The sequence below is a fragment of the Mandrillus leucophaeus genome, unplaced genomic scaffold, assembly GCF_000951045.1.
Source record: "Mandrillus leucophaeus isolate KB7577 unplaced genomic scaffold, Mleu.le_1.0 Scaffold669, whole genome shotgun sequence".
Lineage (NCBI taxonomy): Eukaryota > Metazoa > Chordata > Mammalia > Primates > Cercopithecidae > Mandrillus > Mandrillus leucophaeus.
Genome location: NW_012107241.1, coordinates 1007695 through 1026582, shown reverse-complemented (window position 1 = coordinate 1026582; position 18888 = coordinate 1007695). Strand labels below are relative to the sequence as shown.

General features: G+C 40.9%; 1 protein-coding gene across 1 annotated transcript; it reads right to left on the bottom strand.

Moving 5' to 3' along the window:
- Positions 1-2738: 2738 nt before the first annotated feature.
- TBRG1 (transforming growth factor beta regulator 1) lies at positions 2739-15498 on the bottom strand. The gene is made up of 10 exons (XM_012001669.1): positions 15110-15498; positions 13360-13430; positions 12464-12696; positions 11780-11916; positions 11339-11485; positions 7931-8028; positions 7561-7671; positions 7000-7142; positions 3199-6317; positions 2739-2897 (listed from the first exon to the last, which is right to left on the bottom strand). The coding sequence occupies exons 1-9, from the start codon at positions 15257-15259 to the stop codon at positions 6172-6174; spliced, it is 1236 nt and encodes a 411-aa protein (XP_011857059.1). The 5' UTR covers positions 15260-15498; the 3' UTR covers positions 2739-2897; positions 3199-6171.
- Positions 15499-18888: the final 3390 nt, after the last annotated feature.

Below are 18888 nucleotides of genomic sequence, written 5' to 3'. Positions count from 1 at the left end.
TGGAATTGGGGCCATTGATGAAAGAGGTTATTTAGGAGTCTCTGATAGTTGAGGGTGGGGGGTGGAGGCATTCCTACGTGGAACATTTAAATGAGTGACTTTGGGAATCATGAGGCCTTAGGTTGGGAAGGGGTGTGTGAAAAGAATGCATTGGAGAAGAGAAAAGAGTATTAAAAGCAAACTTTTAACTACACAGGAGTTTATCTAGGGCTGCTGTTTCTGAAGTCCTAACTACGGTATCCACCTGCCTCAGATGCTTGGTTGGCACTTACCCCACTTAGCTTCTTTCCACACTGGGTTCCAGGTGAACTGAGAAGTCTGCATTCTGAGCTCTCCTCCTTTAGTCAGTTGCTGGTGGTCTGCCCATCCTCTGTTCCAGGACAGAATTTAACCTTTGGGTTCTGGATCATTTGTATTCCCGTTTCTGGATTGCCTTCTGGCTTGAGAAAGGCTTCGTATCTAGAGTTCCTTTATGCCCCTTTGGGAGTGCCACAGAGCAGCAGCAGCAGCTGGGCCACTCTGTTCACTTAAATTCCTGCCTGCCTTGCTGTTTGGCAAGAGGGGTCACCCAAAGAATGTTCAGGGGAGCCTTCCCTAAATGCCTCATGTGATCATGCTTGTCTCCCCCAGCGAATGTTTTATTTATTAAAATTATTTATTTAATCACATGAACATGTATTATCAACCTGTGGCTATACTGACTAGATCCAAAGTGGGCTCAGGTTTCTTCTGGTTACTGTAGGAGTAGGTCCTTGGTGATGAGTGTCTCCTTTCCTCCCATCCATTCTGTCTGAAAGAGCAGTGCCGCTTCTTAGAAGACCCTTCTGACCTAATCATTCCTATTTTATGGCTCTCTTATTAGATCTCCTGTTGCAGTGACCATCGATGCAAGTGGCTTCCAGCTTCCATGAACACCTTCTCCACCCAGTCCCTGACCCTGGCGATTGATTCTTGTCAGGGCACCGTGGTTGCTCTCCGCTATGCTTGGACCACGTGGCCTTGTGAATATAAGCAGTGTCCCCTATACCACCCCAGCAGTGCCCTGCCAGCCCCTCCCTTCATTGCTTTCATTACAGACCAGGGTTCTGGACATCAGAGCAATGTTGCTAAATGACTGTTTCAATATGATCAGAACTTAGATATAAGGATGGGTCCTTCAGATTTTAGCATTTAGGAGTTTCAATAATAACCATTGCTTTTAAAGGAAATTAATAGAAAGCCTCATTGAATGGCTTCCAGCTAGCACATGGCTGTTTCTATATTCTGATGAGCCCAGGCTGGTAGGTAACTTGAAATGCTTGCTTTTTTTGTCCCCTAGTTAGTCGAAGGGTCTGTATTGGACTAATTCTGAACTACAGACAAATTGGACCTCAATATCATTCACTTCCCTCATATTAATGGGAGTGAAATATCTAATACTTTTGCTCCTTGTTATCCAGAGTTGTGGGATCTCAGGATTGGAAGATTTTAAAGGCCGCATAGCCCAGCTAGTGTTCATGTGTTTTTTTTTTTTTTTTGAGACGGAGTCTCGCTCTGTCGCCCAGGCTGCAGTGCAGTGGCTGGGTCTCAGCTCACTACAAGCTCCGCCTCCTGGGTTTACGCCATTCTCCTGCCTCAGCCTCCGGAGTAGCTGGGACTACAGGCGCCGCCACCACGCCCTCGTGTGTTCTTTACAAAATTTCTGACAGGTGGTTACTGAATCTCTGTATGAACTTTCCATTAAAACTTTCCAAGTTTTTCCTTATGTGGAACTGAAATCTGTCTCCTGTGAAACTTTACTACTGTCGGAGTCTTTCAGATAATTGAAGACAGATCTCTTTGTATTCTCTTCAAGCCCAAACCAATTCTGTTCCTTCAATGTAAATAATGATAATATGAATGTTTAAGAAATAGGAAACATGTACAGGCACTTTGGGAGGTGCTAAGTGACTGCCCTAAGGAATGAAAAGCAAGGGCCAGGTGGGAGTAGCCCAGGGAAGGCACTTGGGCTGCCAGGAACAGGAGGGACGGGAAACTCTGGCTTAGGAAAACATGAACATAGGGGCAACAGAGGCAAATGTGTTGTTCGAGTTAAATATAAATCTTAGGCTCTTTAAAGGTAAAAGGTTTAAGGATAATCCATTTGGAAGAAAAGAGAGAGTGAGGCTGAAAGTAAAGCCACATGACAAGCATATAGAAAAATAATGCAGATGATACAAACATGAAAGAGACCTTTTGTGTTTATTATTAAGAATCTTAATGCAGTTTACTGACGGATTAAAAACAGTTAACGGTGCCTGAAAATTATGTTACCTATTAGAAGTTGGAAATAAAAGCATAATCACTAGTGATGTGTATATATTTGTATCCAGTCAAAACTTGCAAATTGTCCTTGAAGCGTGTGAAAAGGAACAAGAATGCTATCTATGGGTAGCTTTCCTCCCCTTAGTGTGAAAAATGAGAACTAAAGCAAAAAGCATCACTCACTCTACATATACAATGTATTTTACGGAGTGTAAAAAATATGGTTTAGGTAGTGAATATATTAATGAAATCATATGTAAATTTATTTTTAGTGGCTGAATAATTTAAAACATTATGTGGAATTCACTATATTTCCCCCAATTTAGGAACTGTTTACTGTTTGAAAATGAAATTTATAATCACTCTGTAGAATGAATGATGGTTTTTGCTTTAGTTCTACCCCTCTATAGAATTCCAGGGGGTTCTGGTGTAGCTCCAAACAGGAATAACTTTTGTCAGTGCCAAGATTTTATTTAGTGAAAAAACAAAAAATCTGCACACTTTACAAGGAACTTTGGCTCCCCTGAGGACTTCCTAGCATTCAATTCATTCAGTTAACTCCTGTTGCCCATGCTTTGACCTCTCCTGCATCTGGCCCCATAGAAACCATGAACCTCGGACGGGCGCGGTGGCTCAAGCCTGTAATCCCAGCACTTTGGGAGGCCGAGATGGGCGGATCACGAGGTCAGGAGATCGAGACCATCCTGGCTAACACGGTGAAACCCCGTCTCTACTAAAAAATACGAAAAACTAGCCGGGCGAGGTGGTAGTCCCAGCTACTCAGGAGGCTGAGGCAGGAGAATGGCGTAAACCCGGGAGGCGGAGCTTGCAGTGAGCCGAGATCACGCCACTGCACTCCAGCCTGGGTGACAGAGCCAGACTCTGTCTCAAAAAAAAAAAAAAGAAACCATGAACCTCGTAACAGATTGATGCCTGAGGAAAAGTCAATCTACATGTCCACTCCTCCACCCCCAATACACAAACCCCCATGGGCTGTTCTAATTCAGGGGCAGCTAGAGGTAGCGAAGAACTCTAAGTCCAGGTTCCTTTCACCTCCAGGAACCTAGAATACATAGTGTGAAAAATATGGTTTAGGCAATGACTATGTTAATGAAGTCATGTACATTTATTTTTAGTGGCAGAATAATTTAAAACATTATGTGGGAATTCACTGTATTTCCCCAAATGTAATAACTTTTTAGTTTTAAAATGAAATTTATAGGCACTGTAGAAAATTTGGACATTAAAGTATAAGCAAGTAAAAATCACCCCCAAATTCATCATTCAGAGAAACTATTTTGTTGAACTGTTCACTTGATTTGAGTTATACACTACATATTATTTTGTAATCTGTGTTTTTGACTTACTTTACCAAAATAATTTTCTTATGTAAATATAGATTTAGAGTGTTTCAGTTTGTGGAAGCTTCATTTTATTTAACCAATTTCCTATTAATGGACATATGGATTTTTAAAATAATTTTCTATTAAAATAATACTGTAATGAATATCACATGCAAACATCATACCACACTCGTCCATACCACATACTATTTCTTAGGGTCCTTAACGTGGAAGGGGATAAATATATATTTAAAATTTTGATACCTACAGCTTAACCCTCCCAAAGGATTAAACAACTTACATTCTCACCAAGGAAGTCCTTTTGTTCCCTGACCTTCATTGACACTGGATGTTGTTAAAATAAAAAAAATCGTTAACAATCTGACAGATGAAAAGATAGTTTAAGTATACTATGGCAGTGTTTTTCAATTTATTTTATTTTATTTTTTTGAGATGGAGTTTTGCTCTGTTGCCCAGGCTGGAGTGCAGTGGTGCGGTCTCGGCTCACTGCAACCTCTGCCTCCCAGGTTCAAGTGAATCTCCTGCCTCAGCCTCCCAAGTAGCTGGGACTACAGGTGCCCACCACCACGTCTGGCTAATTTTTTGTATTTTTAGTAGAGACGGGGTTTCACTGAGTTAGCCAGGATGGTCTCGATCTCCTGACCTTGTGATCCACCTGCCTCGGCCTCCCAAAGTGCTGGTATTACAGGTGTGAGCCACTGTGCCCGGCTTTTCAAGTTTCTTAAATCCATGATCCATAATAAAAACATTTTACACATATCTCCATACAAGTATATGTATATGTGGTGTACGTACACACTATAGTTGTATACGCATTAATAGTTGAAAAAACAGTGTCAACCTTTCTCCATGTGATACATTCCAAAAATTGTAAATGTCTGTCTAAAATGAGGCTCTTTTAATATGGGTATTACTCAGGCTGTATTAGTGGGAAAATGTTTGTTATATGAAAAAAGCAGCACGTGCCATTTCTGTGTTAAGTGCCAGTATGCGTAAGCAATTTATGCAGAGAAAAAAAAACACATTAACATTTTAAGCACTCCCCTTCCCACCCGATTCACTATGATAGAAATGTTGTTTCTTTTACATTGTAAAATGTGTACAACTTATAAAAAAACTATACTCCAAATCATAAGATACCAGTTAACTTGGCTTCTGAGTTTACACCGGCCAGTGTGGTGTGCTCTCAACACTGCTGCCTGATCCCTCCCTCTGCTGGCAGATTTATTACTATAAAATACCAATCCCATTTGTGTTGTCCTCAGTTGGCAATTATGAATGGTAGTGCATTAACCATTTCATTCTCACCACTCCATCCCCATTCTTCTGGGTCCTTTTGTCCCTCCCTTTCCACACAGCCCTTGGCAACCTGGTGATGGGTACCTAAGGCATCCCACAGGTAGTGCTGAGTTGTTAGGTGATACAGTGAACCTCTACCTTAATGCTATTAACAGGGCCCAAAAATCCAGTTGCATGGAACATGGAGTTATATTACTACATGGCTAATGAAAAGACAGGACTAAGTCTGTTACAGAGGATGGGGCTCACCCCCAATTATATGTGAATTTGTGTTATCATTTGGTTTCAATGTATTGAGCTTTAAAAAGCACATTCTCTGAGGTGCGATAACGAAGGGTTAAAGAAGGATGTGCCAAATGTGAAGAAAAAGATGAACAGTGGACCTTAGACTGGACTTTCCATCTTGAGTTTAAGCAGAAGATTGGATTTTGATGATACTGACGTGAAAATAAAGCAGCAGCCTGGGCTGCAGGGGCTGGGACTTGATATCCCTTGAATTAGGATCAGAATCAAGAGTAGAAGTTTGTCAGAACCTCCCTATCTCCCTCATTAGCTGCTGCTATAGACTTAATGTTTATATCTCCCCCAAATTCATAAGTTAAATCCTAACCCCCAATGTGATGGTATTGGGAGGTGGGGCCTTTGGGAGGTGATTAGGTCATGAGGGCAGACCTTCATGAACGGGCTTAGTGCTCTTATAAGAGACCCCGGAGAGCTGCCTTCCCCTTCTACCACGTGAGGACACAGCAGGAAGACGGCTGTCTAAGAACTAGGAAGTGGGCCCTCACCAGACATTGAATCTGCCAGCACCTTGAACTTGGACTTCCCAGCATCCAGAACTGTGAGAAATAAATTCATGTTATTTATAAACCACTCTGTCTATGGTATTTGTTGTAGCAGCCTGAATAGACTAGACAGCAGCTCTCTATCACTCTTGTTTATAAGAGGCTGAAGTTGACTCTACCTCAGGCACAGCTAAGCAAAAAAGATTATATCCTGATTACAACAAGATGAAAATAAACAGAACTGACAAGAGAAATTTATTACTAAAAATAAAGCAGCTGAAATTTTTCCCAGGGAAAACCGTCACTACAGGACCCTCCATGATGAAATATGTGAATATCTTCTTTACTTCTGAATTGCTGCCTTCTTCCATATGCCCAAAATTTTAGTTTAAGTTAAATTAATCACGATGAAAACGATGTGGCATCTGATCCCTTCTTGTTCAATCTGAAGACTGAATTGGGCTACCCTGTGATGGAGACTTCAAGTGCTGCAGGTGAGTATCTACCAAGGGTTCATGTGTCAGGTACATGGGCTGGTAAGAAGACACAAAGGCTGCAGGCTGAAGCTCTGGGAGGTCCAAGGATCCTGGGGAAAACAATTCCTTAAGTTCCACTGCTGCTTGGGAGTCTGAGCAGACTGTTTTGGTCAGACACATACCTGTCCTTTCAATCAATTCCTTAACACCCTTGCATTTGACAGCTCAATTTTGCCTTTGTTACAACAGGACAGATACTTTTACAATGAAAACTGGTTGAAACAGATTAAGTGACTTGCCTAGGGTTATATAGTATATTAGGCAAAGAGTGAGAATTTCAATTCCATTTTTTAACCCAGGGTTTTCCCTATATGACCCCAAAGCCTGAACCCTTGATCACTCCACTCATTTGTGGGAGGAATTCATGGAACACAGGCAGGGCCAAGGCCTTCACCTGATCCCACTGACTTCGCTTGAGATGTTATTCCCTGCACAGTAAACTTTCCCCTGGTGTTCTGCTCCGCTCTTGCTTAGCTTTCAGAATAAGCTACCTTCGTTTCTGGGGTACCCTGCCTTACTATGATCGCAGGTGCTCCCCATGACATCTGTGAGTAATCTCGGAAGCTATGCAGGCCGCAGGTCCCCCTCTGACTCAGCACTCTGCAAGGCTTATTCAGTGAAAGCTTTTATCACTCAATGCATAGATATTTAGGGTACTCGGCTATGCGTGAAGGTGGGAAGGTAGCCTAAACACAGTCAATTTTCAAACCAGAAAGGTAAAGTTAAAGATACCTGGCAGAAGGGGATCATTCTGATCTTCATCAAAGGTCTGTCTCTGAAAGGCTTCAAAGCTCATAGCTGCATCATTCTCTGGCAGCCCCTCAGGTAGCTGCCCATCTCCAGGTTTGCACACATCAAATTTCACCCACTGGTAACTGCAGAAGCAAGGGAAATCACCCTTGAGAGTTATCTGCTAGACATAAATACCCATTCCTACCTCCAAAGGGATCAGGTAATTTTTCTTTATATTCCTCCCATATATATCTAAAACACATATTAGCTAACAAAAACCTAAAAGAAACAAGTAGGCCTCTTTAGTGACAAATCATTCTGCGAGATTTCCCACCCATTTTGCTGTCATGGTACACACATAAAATAGTCATAATCAGCGAACAGTGGAGTCCTGGCTCTTGCTCACCTGTCCAGAAGGCTAAGGGGCCAATACTGAGCCATAGTGGTTGAGAAGCAGGCAGGCCTTGGACACAGCAGGTGAGTGAACAAAGTAGTAACTGCCAGTCCCTGGCCGGCTGATCACTGAGCTTTTGTCAAGGGAATGAATTTGACCACACTTACTTGATGCATTTTCGAGCTCCTGGACAGCTCTGGATCAAGTTTTGGATGGCTGGATGAGAAAACCCAAAAAAGTCAGCTCCAGCTGGAAGCAGGTTAGGCATTAGTTTCCCCCTAAACGGGAGAGGGATAATTTTAGTTTGAGAGCTTAGCGGGAGATGAAGATGGGTTTAAGAACAGAATAGTGGTATGAACAAACAGGATAAGCTTTCTTGACTTTGATAATGTGGAGGCTCTAGTTGGTATGACGTCAGGAGGATCCAGGATAGGTTTCCATAAAATGAGGTATCTCTACTCATTCAAAGCAAGAGAAAAGGTTTCACTGTACCAACAGTGATCTTTTAGCCTGTTTTCAAGCTTTTGGTCAACTTACATAGTAGCACTTATAGTCCTGAGCAGTTCTGCATGACAAGCATCTGCAGAAGAGCTGACGATGGCATTCTGGGGGTCATCTTCAGGAACAATTTCAAACTGAGAAGGATAAACGAGCAATGAGATCAATCCTCACGAAGGAAGGAAAGAGGGCACACTACTCTGTAAATATTTCTTTACTCTGGAACTTGAAGCTGATGTACACCATCTTCAAAAGGGACACACATACTCTCCTACAGGGCTGCTAACAATTTAAACAAATCCAAGTACCTAGAGAAAGTCCTTGGACTGTTTCAGTTCTACCCTTCTTGGTTGACGGCTTTCCAAAAGTAAGCATTTAATTTCTTATATGCCTTTCCAATCCACTTACTTATATCCTTAAGTACAAATACAAATGCTATTTTAAAAACAAATGAGATCACTCTCCATGTAATCTTCTAAGTCAATTTTACAAGATCTAGGAGAAACAGGCTGACTGCAAACTGCCATTTCATTGTATTTGCTTTCATTTTGAATGTTAAAATATCTTGGTTATATTAATAAAAAGAAACTGTTGCATCGAAATTATACTAATTCTGAGGAATTTTTGCCAAGAAAATATTTTTTAACAAATGTAACAAGTTAACTAACTGATTTAATTATTTGGCCAATTTTCTATAAAGCTCAATGATTTTTTTGCCAGGAAAATATTTCTGTAACAAGTTCTATCTAGCCAGTTAAATTCTTTGACTAGTCATAAAGTTCAGTTAAACAGTTTCTAGTTCTTCAATGTTTACTTCAGTCGAATTATCCTGAACAGGATTAATTTATTTTCTGTATAATTTTTTAGAATGATATTGAGCACTACTGATTTCTAAAAAAGTCAAACCAATTTTTACTGAGTATAGGTTCTACTACTGTTAGTTTTCTTCTGTGGTTATTATTTCACTGGATTCAATTTCCTGTGTCAAATTTTAGAGATCTGTCAATTTTGTCAGTAATAAATTCTCTCGTGAGTAGTTTCAGTCAATGGTGGTTTTCTTATTTCAACCAATGGCATATCTTGCCAGGTTAAGATTCTAATGTTTTATATTTATTTCTCAGCTAATAAATGAAAACACTGTTTGCAATTAATTTCTTTTTTTTTTTTTTTTTTTTTTTTTTTTTTTTTTTTTTGAGACTGAGTCTTGCTCTGTCGCCCAGGCTGGAGTGCAGTGGTGTGATCTTGGCTCACTGCAAGCTCCGCCTCCCAGGTTCATACCATTCTCCTGCCTCAGCCTCCCCAGCAGCTGGGACTACAGGTGCACGCCGCCAGGCCCGCCTAATTTTGCTGTGAGCAATTAATTTCAAATAGTCCAGGACTGCTCTACTGTTTAGTATCCGTCATGTCAATTTCAATTATTTTTGTACTGAAATTTCTACCTTATTTGAGTAAAGAGCATTAAAGGTAGAAATGTTATACTTTAGTCTTGAAGATACTTCCTTGTTAGTACTAATGTATAAATCTATTTCATTCTTTTAATTGCTGTACATACAAGGGTGGATATATTTTACTTAACCATTTTCTCATGATGGGTATTTAGGCTATTTCTAATTTCTTGCTATTGCAAATACTGCTACAATGTACATTGTTACATGTTACTTGGTTCACATTTGCACATTTCTCTAGGTGCAAATATGTACCTAGTGCAGTCTAGATACTAGACTATCTAGACATATTCTGGGTCAAATGACACACATATTAAAATTGTTGATATTGCCAAGTTGCCCTCCCAAAAGACTACCAATTTTCACTCCTACTAACGAGTACTCCTTTTCCTCCACCTCGGCCAGCACTGGATATTATTAATCCCTCTGATATGTGCCTATGAGCAAAATAAGATCTCATTTTTGTTTTATTTGCATTTCCCCATTTACTGATGAGGCCCACACTTTACCATCTGCACTGTTTCTGTGAAATGCCTGTGGGTTTGTTTGTTTTTTGTTTTTTTTAATATTGCTGTTTCTTACTCTACAGGAGCACTTTATCTGGTATTAATACTTCGTCATACGTTTTCTTCCTGTTTAGTGCTTGTGTTTTAACTTTGATCATGGTGTCTTTTGCCATTCAGAAGTGTTTACATTTTTAATAGTTAAATATGTTATTATGTTCCATTATGGTTTCTAAGTTTCATGTCTTGCTAATAAAGAAAGCTTTTTCACCTCACCCTAAGATTACAAAAAATTCTTTTACATTTTCCTTTAACATATTTATAGAATATTCAATAAAGCTAAAGTAATAAAAAGTCATACTGACATGTATAGACAAATAGATCAATAAAAAGGAATCATCTGGAAACAGATACAACAATTACATATATTTAGTGTGTGTGTGTGTGTACATATATATGTGTGTGTATATATATATATAAAAAACAGCTGCTTGACGTTAGTTGTAACAAAATTTGAAGCTAGATCCCTAGCTCACAAACCTAAAAATAATGTCCAGTTAGGTTAATGACCTAAAAAAGAAAACTAAAAACTCCACAGATTCTTCTTTTTCAAAAATGTTTTAGCATTTTGCTTTTCAGAGACAATTAAGAATCAGCTTGTCAATTTCTACTTAGGATTTTGACTAGATTTGCATTGCATTTATAGATGTATTATACATATGGTATACCGTTACAATAATGAGTCTTTCTAAAGAAACTGTTGTATAATGGAGGTCACGTGAGCTCTCAACTATGCCTAACAGTGCTCTGATAGGTGTGATGCAATATTATCTACAAGAAGTCAAGCCATCTCAGGGTTCTCCCAGCTTCTGCTCAAAGGTTCCTTACCTTGCCTCTACTTCCTTCTACCTTACTTTCTAGGGATCTGTAACTTCCTCAGTGAAGCTTAGAACTCTGAAAATGGTCTATTTTTTTGTTTTTCCCCAACAATCAGGAGATGATGGTTGGGGAAAATGAACTGTCTCAAATCTTAGCACTGAGAAGGATGAAAAAAGGTATTTAGTAAGACTAGGATTTAAGACTCTCAGGTCCTTAAGAGTATTTGCAGCCAGAAACTAATATGCAACTTCTTTGCTAACTCCATCTTGGTCCAACTTGACATGGCAGTGTACATCAAACTAATCTTCCCTCTATTTTGGCCTGTACCTCACATAAGTAGGCTTGATCAAGCCTCACATAGTCACAAAGTCAGCAGCTGAAGTAGCATGGTTCAAGGGAAAAGGGCATCAGTTTTAGAATGAGACAGATAATAGATTCACATCCAAGCTCAACCACTTATTAGCAGAGGTGCGACTTAGGGCCAGCCACTCTTCAGGATCTTGGAATTACCCAAATGGTGATTATACGTATCTACCTTATAAGGTGTCAGAACAGGTAATACATATCCTGGCATAGAGAAGGTTCGAAAGACAAACAATGGTTATTATTAGAGGGGGTACCTGAGGCTGCACACCACCATCCTTGATCTGACAGGTATATAGACACTTCTGGTCTGGGCACTTCATGCTGGCATATATTCGAGTACTGCAGTAGCCCACAGGGTAGATGGCACTCTTATCATGAAAGCCAGGTCGGTCGGTGATGATCTATAAAAAACATTCCCCCAACCTGGGATTGAGGTCACTGAGGAATTGAGAAGTCCAGTTTCCTGTGGTAGCCTTTAGAACCACTTTGGGGCTGCGAAGAGTGACAAATCACACAAAGACAGAGAGTAGGCTGTGTAGCAGACAACACTGACCTGGGTTGGCAGGGACTGGAGACATTCTGAGGTTGGTATGGATCAGCAAGGGGCTGCCGCTAATGGGAACAGGGAGGGAAGGCTCAACCCCATTCCCATATTTCTCTGATTCTCCTCTCTAAATATCGCTGGTCTCACTCACCTCCCCCAGGCTATATACTGTTAGACCCCCTAGTCCGATGGGGAACACAGGCCGTCCTGAGGGATCCAGGGCAATGGGCTGAACCAGCTTGCGAGCACCTCCCTCCATTTTCTTTTTCTTGCATGTTTTCTTCAGAACTGAAACGCAAATCTGGGGTCACCCACTTTAGGCCCCTCCCAATGTTGAAGGGAAGGGATAAATTTGCATGTGAATGGTAAGGGTAATAAGCCAATCCTGGTTTTATATACTTACTGAATGGGCACGTGGGGCTTTCGCCCAAAGCCCTGAATATCTTTCTAACCTGCCCAGATTCGTGCTTAGGAGCTAAAGGCCTTATACTTTTTAAGGCCTCTCATTTCTTTTGTAAGATCAGAAATTTCCCAAGCCAGCAGTGTGCTCCAAAGACCACCTAGCCCATTTCCCTGTCTCTAGGAAAGACTAAATGGAATGCAACCTAGAGAGTCTCAGTCTGCTCCCCTTGCATTTAACAAAGACTAGCTAGGATTTCTCCACCCAAAGTGGCTCTAATACATTTGACATTTGTTTCTCAAGGGCTCTTAGGGCTCCTTAAGAACCAGATGAAACTCTAAGTATATCTGTAGCTGTGTCTGTCAGTTAGTACCAGGTCTAACTGTCATTAGTAGGTGAGTCACTGGGACACCTGATATCATCTCCCCAAAGTACCTTCCAGTTTGTTGTTCTCTTTGCCTTTTTCTTTTTTCTCCTTCTTCGATTTCTTCCCAAATGGTTCCTCAGCCCCAGTGCTGGGCCCTGAAATAGGCCCAGCTCCCTGTATAGTTCCCACAGAGCTGGCCACACCATAAGTCAGGGGCAAACTGGAACTGTGGGAAGGAGCTGCAGCCTGTACTTCCCCTTCAGTTAGAGCCTGAAGCTGGAGGAGCTTCTTTAGCAAGTACCTGAGGTCAGGAAGGAAAGGAGCAGAGAAATGAACTTCCATATTGTCTCAATTCAGTATTTTACTCAAGTGCTGGGAAAAGCCAGAACTGTATACAAAGATTACTATGATCATAAAAGAAAGGTTCTTATTAGACCCTATGAATCATAAAGCCCTGGAGGATAATCAATACTTCAAGAGGCCAAGGATAAGAACTGTAGCTTATCCCTTGCATCTGGACGGTTCCTCTACCTTGATGTTGGATGGTATTAGGCTTCTGAAAGGCATATTATTTACAGATGTATATATACCCATTGTGCTTTGCACAGAATAGTATGTACAGAATAAATATTTGTAGAATAAGAGGCAGTTGCTTTTATCACTTGGCTTTTATAATTGGGCCATAAGATTAAATAATCTTAACAAGATTATTAATGAGATGTGGCAAGACAGCTTTTTCAGAAAGATGAGTAGAAGAGCTGTCCCATCACGTAACTTGAGCTGGCTCAACGTAATTTGGGTGTGCAGGAACCAATGCCATAGGTTAAGTTTCTCTGTACTTGATCAAGTGGCCAAGGGGCTGTGTGATGTGCATAAATCCCACTGGGAAAAAAATCTCCAGAGCAGTAACACTATTATCAATCACCAAAAAGGTGATGCTGAACACAAAATGAAGCCAGCTCACCTTCTTTCTTCTTTTGCTTTAAGAAATTTTTCTTCAAGACGAGCAATTTCATCACAAATAGCAGCATTTTCCTTTAAGTAAAAATTTGAATATAATCATATAAAAATGAATAAACAATCACATTATTATGCTGGGAAGAGGATCCATATTTCAAACCAAAAAAGCTTGTATTACTGAGTGAGGAGGAGGAGCTATTCTACCTTGTGACAAACTATAAATAAATCCATAGGTAAAGGTAGTCAGGTTCTACTATGGGCAGGGTAGCTATGTAATTTATTATCCAATCTGGGACACCTTTGAGTGAAAAGGGGGTACTATTAATGCTTATGCCAGAACAATATGGTAAACCAGGACTGTCCTGGGTAAGCCAAGATTAATGGTCACCCTAATTAGTATAGCCTTTGGCTCAGAAAAAGGCATACTGCTTAAATCCACAGATGCTTAAATTAAATACTATAAATATGAAGACTATCTATTCTCAAGTGCCTCAACTCTTGAGAAACTTATAAAGCCAGTCTAACCCAAATAGAGAAAAACTGGACAGAACAAATTCAAATTTACGGTGTAAAATTCTTAAACTTCATAATCTACTTATATGAATTCAGGTATTATCTTTTTTTTTTTTTTTTTTTTTTTTTTGGTAACTTATGACTCAGTCTATCTCCCAAGCTCCAATCCTGAAGGGAATGATGAATCTGAATGCTCCATAGGTGGAAACTCAAATTCTCAATGTTCAAAACATCCCTTTTTCTTCACAAAATCTTCTTTATTGATGGAACCAACATCCTTGAAATAACGTAAGTTCCAAGCTTTAGGTACCTTTGACATATAGGTGATAAAAGACAGGGAACAGTCAATCAGATGCCAAGTTCTCTTAGTTCTACTTTTCTTGTTTCTCTCCAGCGCAAATAGCAAGCAATGCACATAGCGAGTGCTGAATAAGTGTTTTTGGAATGTGTATTCTAATTTCTAAACTTTTCCTTATGCTTCCAAATATGCTGAGAGATGTTCAAGCTTTTGGTAGAGAGATGAACTGTTGACTTGGATGTGGGGGGACATTTGAGGACTCCACCCCTATTTCCAAGCACTGAAGCAAGTCAAAATATTCTAATATACAGTTATGGCTGGCAAGCTATATTAAGTTTATTCATTCAATAAATCCAGTGCTTCTACAATAAAAGAAAGGAAGAAACACTTGGAACACTCAAAGGTTAGAGGGGGGAAATTACTGAAAGTTTCATGTACCTCTTTGGGCAAGGGGGCAGTTATGGGGATGTGAGGTGCTCAGAAAACAGTCTGTGTACTGGAAGTCATAAAATGGAATCAGGGTTATTTAAGTTGGAGTCAGGGCTCTGACACAGTAGCCTTGAGCAAATCATCTCTTTCTTCAGTGTTCTCATTTTACAAATAATGCCTCATTCTCAGGGCTGTATCTCAAGAATCAAATACATTTCCTAGAGTTCTGCAGTAATAACGATGACTAAAATTTATTGGCATGTCTTTTAGGCACCAAGCACTTTTCTTTGCTCATTTAATATTCATTATTCTGCAAGGTAGTTACTAGCTCATTTACAGATGAGGACACAGAGAAATCACGTAATTTGTCCAAGGACACAAGGCTAACGAGTAGTAATGTTGGAAAAGCCAACACTATATTAATACTGTCATCCTGGGAAGGGGGAACAGCTTGGGGAAAGATTTTGTGAGAGGGTCTCCAGGCGGGGACCGGCTGGACGCGGGTCAGACTCACAAACACAGTGGCCTTGGCCGCTTTGCGCAGCCGCAGGTACTTCAGCCGGTACTTCTCGTTCTGGCTCTTCTTCGGGAGCTTTTTCATCCTGGCCTTGCTGGACTGCAGCAGAGCCCGCGGGGAGGAGGCGAGGCCGTCCAGCAGGCTCATGGTCCAGCCCCGCTACGGGGGCCCCAGGACGCTGCCGGCATCGGATCCTAAGTCGGGGGAGCGGGCGGGAGCACTGGCTTAGTCTGTTCGGGGCTAGCGGAATCGTGGCTCTAGGAATCTAGCTCTCCGGAACGTTCCCAGGGTTGACCGCAGGGCCAGAGACACCGGCAACCGAACCGGCTCCCGGCGCCTCCCAACACTTCCGTGTCTGTCTTGGAAGCAAACCCTTCCCGGAAGTTACGTCCCGGTGTCGGCAGCGTGTAACTTCCGGGGCAGGGAGAGTAGGGCGGTCTGGGCGGTGCGATCCCGGGCGCCAGGAGGAAAGGGACAGTTGGGGGAGAGTGCTGGATGAGGAAAGGAGGGAGGGCCGGCGGCTGGAATCGAATCCGGGCCTCGGGCGTCTGTGTGCTTAGCTGAAGGCTACTATAGTTGAACTAATGAACTAACAAAAATCTTACCAACGCTAGCTGTCCTTCACGCTCCCCCAGCGGGCCACTGCCTTTCAACACGTTTTTCATGCTTCATGCAGACAGGCTTTCCCAGACTGTCTGGGAAAGAGTCCCAAATGCTGGGACTCTGCTTCTTTCCCTGCTTCGTTCCTTTCTGTAGCTCACAGAAATGTGTTTGCAGGGCCTCCTAATGCTATGATCTTCCTAGGAGCTGGGAACACTGTCGTGAATAGGGAGGAAGGCCTTGGCTCTTTCTAGTAGGGAAGATGAGAGATTTAACACGCAGTTTTAATACTGTCTCTAAGTAGGCACTCAGTAGATGTTTGTCTAGTGAAAGCAGAAGTGTATTTCTGTACATAGTATGTACATTTATACGGTTCTAACTTTACAACCGAGGTCTATTAAAATTAAGGAGGATAGAAGAATCTTTAGGGTGCGGTATTGGTGAATGACCCAGGCTGGATGGCAGAAGGCTTGCATCTTCTTCCAGCGATGCCAATAACTAGTTCAGTAACTCTGTAGTTTTTTTCTCTCGGAACTAAACATAGTCTTTAGATTGTAACCTTTTTAATAGTGGAGGTGAATGGGATTTCTACATTGTAAAGTACTCTACTGATATATAATGACTGTTATATGTTCAAAATGTAGACTTTTTTTTTTTTTGAGACGGAGTCTGGCCCTGCTGCCCAGGCTGGAGTGCAGTGGCGCGATCTCGGCTCACTTCAACCTCTGACTCGCGGGTTGAAGCGGTTCTCCTGCCTCAGCCTCCCGAGTAGCTGGGATTACAGGCGCCCGCCAACACACCCAGCTAATTTTTGTGTCTTTAGTAGAGATGTGGTTTTACGATGTTGGGCAGGCTGGTGTCAAACTCCTGACCTCAGGTAATCTGCCCGCCTTGGATTACAGGGTGAGCCACAGCGCCTGGCCGAAGATACTGACTTTTAGAGTTGTGGAAATTCAGGAAATATGTTACATAGTTAAAACAATAAGTTCACTGAACTAGTGGAGAAAAATATAACACTATAGTAAGTAATGTGTAGTCAAAATAAAAAACAGGTTCACAACTGATGACCCAGGTACTTAATTTCTGAAAACAGTAAAAACAGTGACAGGGTCTTGGCAAAATCGTTTTAATCCAGACGAAAGCTTATGGAATTCTTGTTTTGATCATATATATTGTAAAGTGCTCTTGTTTGACCTGAGTGAGTTTTTAATAGAGCAGCTCTTCAGGATGCCAGTGTTTCACAAACATACTTAAGGCAGCCATATATATTCAGTTTTGGAAAATACCAGGATTATTTTTAGCGCTTAAAAAACCCACACTAATGCCTTTGGTAATATAGACTGGTTCTTTACCTTGGAACTTGAAAGTAGTGCCAGTAATAGGAAGAGACTTTTCTTTCCTTTTTAAAAAAATCTTGTTTGCTAATTGCCTGATTTATTTGCTGTTGTGCTGTATTTTGTCCTTGCAGGCTTTGGGGTCTGACTTTATTTGTATTATTTATTTTCATATACATGTATCACATCTAGTGGGAAGAAAAGTGCTATCCTTTGTCCTAGTTTGCAGGCTGTTTTGGCCAATGGACTTCAGTGGGATTTGCATGAAGATATTTTTTGTTTCTTCTTCATTGGAAACATTTCCATACACTTATAAAACATTTCCTTTGAACCTTTGAAATTCAGAAAATATAGTACAGGAAAGGTTTAAAAATCCATAATGCTACCACTTGGAATGAACTACTTTTAACATGTTAGTATATGTGTCTAATATTTTATGCATTTTTATATAGGTTAGGTAATACTGAAAATAAAGTTTCCTTTTTGTTCATTTACCATTATATCATTTCAATTTCACAGATGTTAGTATAGCTTCTTTATAAGCATAATTTTAAGTGGCTGGTTAATATTCCAGTTATGGTTATATTTTGCATAATTATTTCCATGTTCTTTGACTTTTTGGTCAATTCCATTAAAAGCACATCTTTGTGTCCAAAGCTGTTTCCATATAGGACAATTTAGAGGCTAGATTTGTGTGCTCCACAAAGGTGATGCCACCGAGCAACTCATTCAGTCCTTACTTGTTGGGAAGAATATTTACCTAGTGCCTACTATGATACCACCTTTAAGAACTTTAAGAGAGGAAGACAGACAAGTAAATTGGCAATGTTAATATGGTATGATAAGTTTATTTCAGAGGTAGGTTTTATTTTATTTGGCAGCACCCAGTCAGGGAAGGAGGGAGGAGATAGGAAAGGTTTCTTGAAGGAGATATATATGGGCAGACTCTGAAGGAGAGGTAGTGGTTGGTTGGCCCAGTGAAGAACAAAGGAGGGCATGCTGGGTGGTGGAGACAGCATCTTCAAAGGCTCAGCACTGTGAGCAGCATGGGAACTGCAAGTAGTTGATTGGTGTGAAAGTTGTGTGTAGAGAGAAGCAAGAGGAGAGACTGAAGCAGTAAGTAGGGTTTGGGTCATGAAAAGTCTTGTGTACCAACTGAAGAGTTGGACTTTGACCTAGTGACAGTAGGAAATCATCTATCAGCTCTTTGCTTGTGTTAGGTAAACTTACCTGAATTTGTCAGAAGCAACATAACTTTTCTACGTAACTGTACAAAGAAGGGTCTAAATGGTCTATGCAAAAATTCTCTAAAGAAATGCATAATGTGTAGCTCTAAAAAGAAATATAAAATGGCAGACAGCATGATATTGTGTGTGAGTCTTTGAAGTCAGATCAAAGTTCCATTAACTACAGGCATAGAAATGGGAGTTAGAAGATAAAACAGGGTGATAAATCAGAAGAGAAAGAAGTTCAATAGCATTTTACTGTCTAGCTATTGATTAGCTGTAAGGGAAGGCATAGTATCCTCTGGAGTATTAAAAGCATACCTGGCCCTATTAAAAGTTGTGAAGGAGTCTGTAGCCCATAATCCCAGCCCCTGGTGAAATGAGTTCCTGGTTTAGATGGTGAAAAGTGTATCGGGGCACCTGAAGGCTCCACTTATGGCTGAGACATAGCCCTGACCTTGTTCTACTATGTCCTTACATTCTAAGAGCAGATTACAAATTGAAGCCGTCATCTCCCAGCACTTTGGAGGCTACAGAGGACTTGGACAAGATTGATAACTTCTACAAAGCAAGCTGGGTAAATTCCTAGGATTTCAGGCCACACTAAAGGGTTTCA

Bases quoted from the DNA above. Each gene is read 5' to 3' on its own strand.
- TBRG1 (XM_012001669.1), bottom strand. From the start codon at position 15,259: ATGAGCCTGCTGGACGGCCTCGCCTCCTCCCCGCGGGCTCTGCTGCAG. The intron at 11,917-12,463 runs GTACTTTGGGGA...TTTGCGTTTCAG, and splicing joins AGAGAACAACAAACTGGAAG to TTCTGAAGAAAACATGCAAG. The intron at 7,672-7,930 runs GTAAGTTGACCA...TCTCCCGTTTAG, and splicing joins AGGACTATAAGTGCTACTAT to GGGGAAACTAATGCCTAACC.